The sequence below is a fragment of the Cebidichthys violaceus genome, unplaced genomic scaffold, assembly GCF_023349555.1.
Source record: "Cebidichthys violaceus isolate CVI_PGR_0920_01 unplaced genomic scaffold, fCebVio1.0.p SCAF_15, whole genome shotgun sequence".
Classification (NCBI taxonomy): Eukaryota; Metazoa; Chordata; class Actinopteri; order Perciformes; family Stichaeidae; genus Cebidichthys; species Cebidichthys violaceus.
The window spans coordinates 4,694,620-4,706,963 of NW_027176318.1; the positions used below are offsets into that span (position 1 = coordinate 4,694,620).

The window sequence follows — 12,344 nt, forward strand, 5'->3', positions numbered from 1 at the left end:
TGTCTATCGGCACACTCAAGCTCACACATAAGCATAACCAACTTTAATAAGGTGTCATCAATCGAACTGGTTTACCTGTTTCTCTCAAATTGGGAGTGCCAACTTACTGCTTATGGGATAATCAGGCACACCTGATTTCAATCTCACTGATTGAGCAGATGACCTGCATCAACACACAAAAAACATTTTCTATTCCCTGTAATTGTCACCTTCATAATAAGTTTTCTCCAAACATATCCCCTGCTTTTATACAATGAACTAAATACATATTGTTTTAGTAGATTTTATTTTTCATATATTTTTTTGCTCATATTATTGGTTCTTCACTAGTATAATTATTATAGCCATTTTGTAAAGATGTTATGTTTATGATGTTGCAGACCCAATGTCTTTCATTTTCTTTTTTTATGGTATTCAGTGTTTAGAAATCAGCTCTTAATCAACATGTGTGAACGTTTTGTTTGCTGTTGTAATGTTAGATGTTTGTCCTCAGTCAATTATAAAAGTAGACATGTGTCCCCTGTTGCGATAAGCTTTAGGTATATTAGATTGTTACACGATACAAAATGAATAATGGACTGATCTGTACTCATTGCAACAAAAAGCAAGGCGGCAAGAACTCGTTGTACTTATTTTGTGTCTCATCTGCTTCGATTCTTTCATCACAGATGCAGCATGAAAGTCAAAGGAAATGTAATAATAGTTTCCATAAAGCCGTAGTTTATTTTCAGAGAGGAATACCTGCCGTTCAGCTCATGGTGTACTGTGTCTGTACTAGAGTGTGAATGCCCTTCATGGCTGTGTATGAGGCCATATTGGCAATATTAGAATTTCAATAATTACTCCACCTTCCATGCATACTAACTATCCCTCTCATTTCAGACCCTGCCATTCCCCACCTATACAGCTGCTGCTACTTGGGCAATTTCCAGCCTCAGTTATTACCTGATCATCCACCTGATCCCACAGCTGTTCCTCATTTCCCCAATTAGCAATGTGTTGCGCCTGAAAAGTCTGTCCCTTATCGATGCACAGGCGTGACACAAACATCCCAACAGAATTTCAGAAGGCTTTCATAAGCCAACCAACTGCAGCACAGTACACGATGAGGGTGATTTGGTTTAACATCATGATGCAGATTGAGAAACAGTTAATGTCTTTTTTCTCTCTATCAGGGGTTCTGTCTCATTCACTGTTCATGATCTACTTCATCAACAAGGGAACACAGAAAACCCTTTGAGACTTTAAACAGAAATACGATGTGTGATGGATATTCTTCTCTTTCCTTCAGCTCCCATTTAACGCGGTAATGTCTTAAAGGAACAGTGGGTAGGATTTACTGGCAGAAATGGAATATAATATTAATTTCTATTTTTTATTGTCGTAGTATATCACCTGAACCGGAGAATCGTTGTGTTTTAGTTAGCTTAGAATGAGCCCGTCATGTATCTACATAGGGAGCGGGTCTTCTTCACAGAGTCTGCCAGGTTGCACCGCCAAGTTTCTACAGCAGCCCAGAACGGACAAACTAAACATTGGCTCTAGAGAGAGCTTTCACGTTTTTACGTTACCTACAGGCCACCGTAGTTCTCCAATCTTTGAAAGGGAGGGGTGAGCAGAGGGGTATCTACCTGCATGCAATCCGAAACCTCACCACTAGATGCCACTAAATCCTACACACTGCTCCTTTAAGGGATCAAATGTGGTTTTGTCAGACTAATGCTGCACTAAACAATATTTTTAAATGAACAATGGGTCAAATGACAATGTGTAGTATATGATAGGAGTCGTTCGGAAGGATGAGCCCACACTCAACCTTGCAGTTCCCATCAGCTCGCTTTAGCGTCTTTAAGCTAACTGTTTTGGTTTTCTGACCGGCAACTTTACCATTTTGGTTGAGTCCCACCGCTCTCATTAACCTTGTTTCCAATAATTGCATGCAGGCCGATGTTTTCTCTGTTAACTACCTGCCCAGCACCAAACAGGAGACACACAAAGTTAGCAATTAGCTAGGTGATCATGGTGGAGCAAGTTTTGGTGGAAACCCAAACAGAGCAAGCGGAAGAGTGAATATTGGACTTACATTTGCCAAGTGGCCAGAAACACATCTCCAAAAGAAGGCTAAAGTTGCTCCGTGTCTGTTGGATGTGTGAATCGGTGACGGCGTGCTGAAATCAACGTGGCTCACTACAAAATATTTTTAACAAAACATAACCTACATTATTTAGTATATTGAGGTATAACTGTCTGCCTACCAAAGGCTCTTAACCTGTGTTTTCTGGACAACGTTGCGAAGAGAATAAAGCTTGAAAGAAATCAGAGTTTGTAAGGTGTACGTGTTTATTAACCCACGAGATGGAGTTTACGTGTCTGTATACAGTAATTCAAATGTACATGTATGATGTGATTCTCTCACTTAAGTTCACAGCAGCTCTCTTCATCGCATTGAATTGACTTGTATGGCAATTACCAGAGCAGCGATTGAAATGCAAATCGAGGCTAACACGGAGGATTAGATGTGTCCCTCAGTGACAACATGGCAGAGTGTAATCTCTGTATTACCGCTTGCTCTAAGCCTTTTGAATGGTTCTCTCTGACAGGAGAAACCCTGCTGAGTCACATCAGTTGTACAATACAGTACACATCGAAACATCGTGATAGCAGCGTGGAAAGCTAATGTGATAGCAGCGTGAGCGATGGTTTGAGATCTCAGGGTGAGCTTGTGCATTGGCTGAATTGGTCCTTTTGGATCAAACAAGAGACACACGCTGGGTTTATTGCAAGTTTTTAAAGTTTAATTCTTGCACAGGTTTTTCTAAACATTGCTTCAGAGGATAAGAATTTGGGAGCAGTTTTGTTAAATCATAGTTGAAAACATAATGAGAAAAGGACAGAACAGAGAGAGTTTGGCAAAAGAAACGGAATGGCTGACTCACCGAAAAGAAAATGACACACTGACAATAACAACCGTAACAACAGAATACAGCACAACATGTTGAAAATATCAATATCGATGAAAAAAAAAAAAAGGTCACAGCTACAGCAGATGACTGATGTTAGCAAGGGAAACTGTCATGATCAGCTGAATGTCAAAGAGAGGAAGAAAAATGAAGAGAAAACTGTGCAGAGGTAGAGTTCAGTGCACATTCTATGACACACACCTGGTAGCCCGCCGACAGGACGTCCTTGATGTTAGAGGAAAGGTTTCATCTCAAGACTCACCTAAGTTGACCACATGGCATCAACACTTACTTACTTGTGGGTCTAGAGAACACCTGTCCGGGCCGTATGCACACACACACACATACAATAAATAGGATATACAATCTTTGAATACCTCTAACAGTTGGAACTCACAACAGCCACTCCAGCAACGGTACTTTCCTAAAGACACATTTTTGCACTTTTATTTTCCACTCATCCAAAGCACCATGCAAAACAACAGTTCTCCGTCTACGTCTCAACACCTTTTTGTTTGTTTGTTTTAAATACTTCATGTGCAAAGTGTGAGCTGGGTCGGAGCAACACGTCCAACGGGACCGTCCTTCATTTCTTCACCACTTTGGTACGGTTCTGTCTCCTCTCACGCCTGCTGCTCAGGGTTGGACATCTCACTTGACTGGTTCTCTGGTAGTTTGCCAAACAACTTCAATCACAGATGTGAAAGTTGCCAATGAAATGCAAGAAATAAGTTCAAGGCTTGAAGGAGGGTTTATGCTGACCTTGGACCTTCATCCGATCTTTTGTTACGAAGAAATATGCATTTAAAAACCTGGAAATGTCACGTGATATTTTTAAATGAATGATCTATTCAAGGATTTAGTGAAGCAAAATGTGTGTCCAGTTGATCTTAAGGCAAACAACCACTATTATAAAGTTCATATCACAAAAGCATTACTTCACTTTCATAAACCCATTGTGTGTCAACAATTCAACTCGTAGATTTTCTAGGTTTACCTTCTACTACATCCCTGTACATTTTCCTATTTTTGATTTAAGAAATGTCAAGACAAGAGCAAATCAGGAAGCGACGTCTTCATGAAAAAAAAAAAAAAAGAAAGTTCCAGATAAACGTTCAAAACAGGTTATCAGACAAGTCAATGTTATAACTGAATGCATAAATAAATACTATTGGTAGTTAAATAAAAAAGAATGATTAAGCTTTAGACATTTCCTGTAACCTTCATTAAATTGATCAAATAAACCCAAACTTTATTTATTATCTTTCACCAACTTCATTTTCCAAATGTGTGGTCTTGGCACACATTTAATCATTGATCTACTCCTATTTTTCCCACACAACATTTCTTATGTATTGCATTTTTTATTTTCATAGAAAATAATGGGCATGTCTATGTATGTCTAGGGCATGTGATGTGTGTGTGTGTGTGTGTGTGTGTTTGTGTGTGTGTGTGTGTGTGCGCGCATGTGTGTGTGTGTGTGTGTGTGTGTTTGTGTGTGTGCGTGCGCGCATGTGTGTGTGTGTGTGTGTGTGGGAGATCAGTTGGGCAATTGAAGTTGAAACTTGCAGTACTGACACAAAAAAAAAATCCCCTGCAGCCCAAAAAGCATTTCCCCCATAGACCACCATACTAAAAGAGACGTCTGTAAAACTGTAAAATTGAAAATGACGTGAGGAAAAGGAAATGTTGCTTCAGGGAAACATAGAGTAGATAAATGATTTAATGTGTGCCAAGACCAAAAAATTAGATGAGCTACAGTAGAGAAAGATAAAGTAGAGGAAAAATAAATTACATTTCACTGATTGAGGGAAAAAAACCCATTAAAAACTGATGGAGGTTGAAGGAAAACTATAAACTTTATAGCTCTTTTTTTACACTCCATTTAAATGATTTTATCATATTTATTGATGCATTCAGTTATACTGTGTTTTTACAGGGCTCCATAAGAAACAAGCATCATCGCTTAACAACACATGGATCTGGTAATGCCTCTACAGAGTGGGGAAAGAAAAAAAATCGTTCAAAAATGACAACAAATAATAAAATAAGCCTGAAAAAAGATTTTTTTCATATTATTAAGTTACCATATACAGCATGTAGCACATACAAAAACGTGGCATTTTCTGCTGTGTGAAAACAAACATTGTAACAAGAAAACAGACAAAAAAAAATCTTAAGTGGTGTCTCCCGTTTAAATCTTAATACTTTATCTTTACTTGATTTGTCATAGGAACATCCAACATATTAGCCACTCCCCTCATGTACAGTATAAACTGATCCAATAGAAGTATTCTATCATCATTCTTTTTCTTGTTTTACAGTACGATCTCAGTCTACAATTTGCACACCGGCGCTGTATTTACACTGTACAGAGACAACTTAGCAAAACGTATACAATCTATCTTTTTTGTAAGCAGTGTGTTTGAATAGTCACTGAATGCTTTTTTTTCTATCATTTGGGTTTCCTCTCCAGAACAACAAGAAACAACCCTGAAAAATAATCATGCGTTTAGTGGCTCCTAAATGTCGATATTCCACTTTGTGCTGTTTCTTTGTACGCTGGAAGAACCATACAAAATGTTAAAGAAAAAAAGAAAAGAAGAAATACTTCAGTTATTTGTTCTATTCCTCCAGTAGAAAGGGGGAGAAGTGTTAAACTAGCTTATTACAGGCACCACAGGTCAGGACGATGGCAGTGAATTAAGTACACGTCTGACTGAGAGTCGTCTCCTCCCGAGTATGCACGCTTCATCCAATTTAATCACAACAACCGAGCAATGCGTGAATATTGCTTTAAGTGAATGGCTGTGTCTGAACGTTGGCTGCGATGGTACAAGTTGAATTTTCCTGGTCCTGTCAGAGCGCCCCCCCTGAGCGAAACGCTGACTCGTTTTTTTCAATGTTAGCCCTCCGAATGAGAGCTTCAATGAAACGGCTACGATGAATACGATGATATGCAGTCCGGTCGAATGTATCAAGTGTACACTGAAGGTAACAGAGGAATGTACGTGTCTTTCCTTTGTGTACGCTTGGATCTGCTCGCAGAGGTTCGCGCCGGATGGGGATGCAAAAAGAAGAGATGAACACCAACAAAATGTCCAAATGTGCCTGTCAAAAAAAAAATCCTCTCATGCTTCAGCTCAGAAAGTGACTGAACCTGAAGATTAAAACGAAAAGGAATGTACACGGCCTCCCTCAATCAACCGCGCGAGCGAGTGGAGTCTCAGAGGGAATTATGGAACGCTGTTGTCGCCTGCTTTTTCAGCATTAAGCTTGTCCCAACTTCACACAGTCTCTCATCTATATATATATATATATATATATATATATATATATATATATATACATATATATACATATATATATATATTGCCAGCTGTTCTTCTGCAGTCGAGGTCTTCATTCCAACAACTTTCACTCACGCACTTCAGTTTGGTTCAGCTCAGCTCTGTTTGGTTCAGTGCAGGCAGCCAGTGGAACTTCTTTTATGTACAACAACCAGAGAGGGTGCAATCACACTTGTAAAAGTGCTAGATTTTGTGTGTGTGTGTGTGTGTGTGTGTGTGTGTGTGTGTGTGTGTGTGTGTGTACTGATCCACAGGACTGCTGCCCAGCCTGGTTTGCCTGCTTACCAGGCAGAAACACAGTACAGTATGTCCGACAGGTCTGTCTCCGTGCTGCGGGGCGGCCAGTGTTAGGAAATGATGGCTGGACACCACCGCACCACCGCCAGGTTGTCCGCGCTCACTGACCGCTTCTTCGCTTGTTTCCTCAAGTCCTTGTATATGTCGTCACACAACCGCGAGATAGCCTGAAAGACAAAAAAAAAAAAACACAGCAGAAATGAGACGGAGACGATGAGGCGTACGCTTTGGTGTATGTGGTTGGTGTGTCTCGTTAGTGTGGAACATCTTAGCCTGTTATCGTTTCCATTGGCCCATTGAGTTTTGTGACATTACATATATCCATATATATCCATATATCCACATATCCACCTGACTAACGTCCAACCAGCCGGAGCTACTGAGGGCTACTGTGTAGGGCCTTTAAAACAGGCACTGTGGTGCTTCTTTAGCATCTTACACCAATAGGACAAGTATATAGGCAAATGAATGGACTCTTTTTCCCATCCATTAAGTACCAGCAGAGTACCAGGGTCCTGCAGCAGGCCAAACTAAATGGAATGCAGGCATTACCAATGTTATTCACTATACGTGTGCTTTTCCTGCTATGACATGTCAAAATGTCTGTTGTGTTAAGTCAATTAATCATCAGGCAGTGAAGCTAATTACACAGCAACACAGTACTACATCCTGCTCTACAGTCTGTGATTTGTGTGCACGTGTTGAACTGAGCCTCAGTTGCTTTATACCACAGCCTCAGGCTACAATAAATTGGGTTCAGATTGTAAGATTTCTTTTCTTTTTTATTTATATATATATATATATATATATGACCTGAACTCCAAAATATAAATCTTTTTCCAGTTGTTGTTTTTTTGTGCCTGTGTGCTACTCACCTCTAGCTTCTGGGCCTTCTCCCTGCTGAGGGGTTCCAGGGGGAAGCTGAGGTTGTTGGCCTCAGCCATGGAGCGCAGGTCAAAGTAATACTTGGCGTAGACGCTGGACGGCACGTTGATGTTGAACTGCATCAGCTCCAGAAACTGACGCTCCAGCTCATTCCTTTTTTTTTTTTCAGAGCGAGAGAGAGAGAGAGAGAGAGAGAGAGAGAGAGAGAGAGAGAGAGAGAGAGAGAGAGAGGAGGGGATGTGTGATCAGATATTTAGCTAGGAACCAGAAGTAGTTGAGATTGAAACAGAGTTGAAATTGAATTGTCTGTCTACAAATGAACTCTGTAAAGAGCGACTGAAGAGGAGACGGAGACTAACGAGGGGGTGTTATTTTCATACACATCCACCAAGTAAATCCCCAGTGCACCCACCAAACATAAGCCTTTCCTCGTACTGAAAACAAGTGATATCGAAGCACAGGGCTGTGAGCATTACGTGTGACAAAGAATATTGATCCCACACCCTGAAAATGCTAATGTCAGTGATTGCCTCATGCTGCACAGCTCTGTGATCCCCGCTGCAGCGCGCTGACAGACGCTTTCGTCTGTTTATCTTCATTCACGGCAGATTCCTTTTTTTTCGTTGTACCCTGCACAAGAGGCACTATCCATCTCTTCTCCCTAGCCTCTGTTCCCCACCCACGCACATTTACAGGCATGCAGCAACAGACGGGCTAAATTTAGCCTCCACTGTAGCCAAACTCTGCCTGATAACGCTGCTTCTGTTTCTATCTGGCCGTGGCACTCATTCAGCTATTCTCATCCATTTCCTTTTTTTGTGTTTCTCTGCTCCTCACTGTTCTCCTCACAGTCAAGCTTGTGCCTGTTGCGGGTGGAGAGGGCGAATTCAGCAGGCTATGTAACCGAGCGTCGCTGTCCGGTAAAGCACCCCCAAACAGGTGGATTAGAGTCATTGCTCTGTAAAATCTGAGCCCAAAGGACAAGAATGTACAGCCACTGGTGCGGAGGAGTGTGAGGGCAGCAGAGGTCAGAGGTCGCAGCAGTGACGGCACGTCTGCAGCATCGTGTTTCACCCTTTAGAAAAAAATCTATCCAGACGGATGTAGTCTGCAGGACAGCGTGGTGGGTCCTCGTGCTCAAGATGCTAAAAGAGGAACTAAACAACCAGCCATGTTTCAAGCTTGGTGACATGATGGAATGTGGATTTATACTATTGCTTCATTGGGAAAGGTGCCAGAAAACCTGATTAAAACTGTTTCAATCAGTGCATGCTTTTTACAGGCCTGCATGCATTAATCTTGCTCTGAAAAGAGGGCAGACAGCATCTTCATACTTTATCCTAACCTACTGTATCACTGCTTTCTTGGGACCAATCCAAGAGCCACACCAGAAGACAGTCACATGTGTCACACAAACCGGGCAGAGGGCAGAGGGATCTCCAGACCTCCCTACATGTGACTCTGAGCAGCTCTTGAACCCGGGCTGAGCTCACAAACACTGACTATTCTCAGCATCGAAAGACCCTGAAGTTCTAGTGGCTGAGACTCTTTACCATGTTAGGTCAACAGTCATAGTTAGTTAATTAATCAATTGGTCCATCAACAGAAAATGTTTTGTTGACAACATTTTCAAGTGAAAATGCAATAATTCACTGGTTGCAGTTTTATTTAAATGCTTTTTTTTTTTGTTGTTGTTTGTAGCCAATTTATTTTGGCTTGCCCTCAATAGATCATGCAATGGAAATGAAAAGTTGGCTATAAAAGCTATGTCTTATTACACAGAAATAATTAAACACATCTCCTGCCCCCTTCATATCACAGTCACAGTATTATCTTTAGCACATTTTCACGTTTCTAAAGTGTGTTACTTTGAGCCAGTTCCATTTCCTGAACTGGTTCAAAGTAACACACTTTAGAAACTAAATACAACCACATTCAACATTCAGAGTTACTGACCTCAGTCTACAGGCCTTGCACCTGTGTGTGCATTTCATACACTATTTTGGGTGTGTTTTCGCAGAAACTCACATGTCCTCCACAGTGATGTCCTTGAGAATTTGGCAGTAGTCGACGTTCCAGACCGCCTGGTCGTCCCACACCTTGGATGCCAGAAGGATGGCTCCGAGCACGATGCGCTTCCAGTTGGCAGGGCTGATGTCGATCTCGGCGTAGGTCAGGAGCCTCTCCAAATACACCTTGAACAAAGACATGCGTCACATGTTGATAACTCAGAACATATTCCTCTTTTCCACTTCTTTGAACAAACTAAATTATGCACATAACTGAAATCCTTGAGGTCTTTTCTTCCATATGATGAATACGTTCTTTTCTACATATGACTGAAGCTTGTATTATACATTAGCCTCTGCTCTCCCTGAGCAGAGTTAGTTTGCTACTTTGCTGTTTGTCTCCTGCCGACTCCTCCTCCAGGTAAAAAGAAAAAAAAACAACACAATAACAAGATGGCAGAAGCTGATGAAATCCAGCCTCTCTGGAGCTCGCTCATTAAAATATCGAAACGCTCCATCTCTCTGCCTCTCTCCCCATTTCCATTTCTCTCTCTCTCCCTTTTTTTTACGGTAGCCAGACTTCCCACAGTCTACAGATCACAAAGCACACTGAGCCCGCAGGCACCTGTTCCTCACAAGCTGGAGTACTTGTGTAATACAGAGGCAGATTCCACTGATCATCATTTTGTTAGAGAGTCGCTGTAAAGCATGAAAGCTGCAGTGATCCGCGGCATCACTGCTGTTTAATACAGAACCGTATTAAACAGCCTCTCTATAAAAAGTGCAGGCATGCATCTGTCAGCTTTTTAGTTCTCACCTTTTTTATTTTGTATTTAAATGTACATTTACCAATATGGATATTGTACTTTTATTTAGTATTATTCATAAATACTTGGTATACTACAGTCTTGTTATTTTTTTTTTTGTATTTACAATACTCATGGCCGACTTTCTAAACATCTGTGACAGATATGATCGAATACAAACAACAAAAATCGTATTCTTGTAACAGCATTTCTTTCCTCGGCTGACGAGGAACTACATTTCTTTTTTATTTCCATGAATAAAACGCTCTGCAGGCTCCACAGAACTCAGACCGGTTACAGCTTTGAAATCTGTCATCTCAGATGACAAGTCTCTCAAAAATAATTGACGGATTCAACTTCTCATAACTGTCTGAATGTGCACTGCGGCAGAACTGTCAGTACTATGTAACTTAAAAAGCTGGACAGAATGCTAGAAGACTGTTAGAAAGCAGAGGGTCCTCCGTTAGATGATGGTTGTTCCCGTCTAATTACTGGACTTAAAATGGTACCTTGTGCTTTGGACAAAAAGAGAGGCGGAGAGCGGAGAAAACACACTCTCATCCTATTTTGCAGCCTGGTTTCACTTGCCCACTAGCACAGCTCAGGTGGCTAATTGGACAAGTCATGCTGGGTTGGGCTGTGTGCCTGCAGGCGGTGCTAACCTATCTCTGTCGTGGCCCAGAGCCTGCCAACAGACACCACATATACACTCCTCTGGCAGCGGGCAGCAAACATTGAAGAAAGCCCGCATACAATGAGAGCCGGGCCACATGCTGGGGGATGTGAATGCAACGGCACGGAGAGGAAACCCTACAAAGAGGCACAACACAGAACCCAGAGGCAGTGTGGTTGGCAAACAGCAGACCTCTGCAGCCACATTACACTCAAACAAATTCATTTTGTGATTCTGATTTATGGATGGGAATCACTGGAGGCCCCACGATACAATATGATCACGATACTCAAGTCACGATACTGTGTTATTGAGATATATGAAATCAAACATTGCAATATATTACAGAACATTATGCAGTTTGTCAACATCTGTTGTATTTAATAAGATAACGACTTCACTCGGTTCATCTCACTTCAGTCCATTTCTAATAGGCAGAGTGGTGATTTGCATAAAAAAAAACCCACACAATTCAAATGACAGTATTTTTATCGCTAAAAATAATCTTAACATTAGTCATTTTAATGATGTATGATAAACTGGAGACTTAGAGCTTAGTGTTGGCAAGATAAACGGCTCATAACTCATCTCTAATATCTATTCTATATTGCTGTAAAAACATCTCACACACACGTGTTGTGTGACGGACGCGAGAGGAGATTTCCTCTCACGCACAAACAACGCGGCTCCAAGCAGAAATCAGGACATCATAGATATCGTAGCTTCTTCAATTCTTATGGTTCTGAAACCCGGATGTTAATAGCTTATAAGATAAAAAATCGATACTTGCCGTTCGTGTATCGATACAATATCCCCACGCAAAATATCACGATACTTCGCTCATTAGATGTTTTTATTCCCTCACCCCACAGATGAGGGTTGTTGTGGTCCATGGAGCTCAAAGGCTAAACTAACTAACTAACTCAGCTTTGTGTCCTTTTGTGTTTAAATAAGAATACTGCTCTGAATGTCACATCACGTCTATTATTTATAACAATGGGGAACCAAAGCATGAAGCACTTGATTTAAAGTTGATGGTTCACTCATTAGTCAGCATGAGTGAACCATCAACACGCAGTGTTCCACATTTAAACGACTAACCAGTAAAACACATCCTGCTGGGATAATTGACAATATACAGAGCCAGTGATAATAGTCTCCAATGTGTGCTAAATGTTTCCGTGTGACACACCAATGAATGACCTCTGCCCCCCTGGAAGTGGCTTTGCTATTGTTGGAGTTTGAGCTGTGGAGCTGTAGCTTCACATGTCACAAAGTGCCCACAGCGTCTTCTACTGGAAGTCTTGAACACGATCTGTCTTCCCAAAAGAGTCTCTGTCGTCTCAATCCCTTTCCTCTCCAAT

The 12,344-nt window shown here is 41.2% G+C and overlaps 1 protein-coding gene across 6 annotated transcripts in view; it reads right to left on the minus strand.

Annotated features, from left to right (window-relative positions):
• Positions 1-2,773: 2,773 nt before the first annotated feature.
• The window catches only part of ccny (cyclin Y), a 35,246-nt gene continuing 25,675 nt past the window's right edge, over positions 2,774-12,344 (minus strand). For all 6 annotated transcript variants that reach the window (XM_068709653.1, XM_068709651.1, XM_068709652.1 and 3 more), the window contains 3 exons: positions 9,521-9,687; positions 7,483-7,645; positions 2,774-6,774 (listed from right to left, as the gene is read on the minus strand). In XM_068709653.1, coding sequence (XP_068565754.1) covers positions 6,658-6,774; positions 7,483-7,645; positions 9,521-9,687 — 447 coding nt within the window. In that variant the 3' untranslated portion in view covers positions 2,774-6,657. The remainder of the gene's footprint in view (positions 6,775-7,482; positions 7,646-9,520; positions 9,688-12,344) is intronic.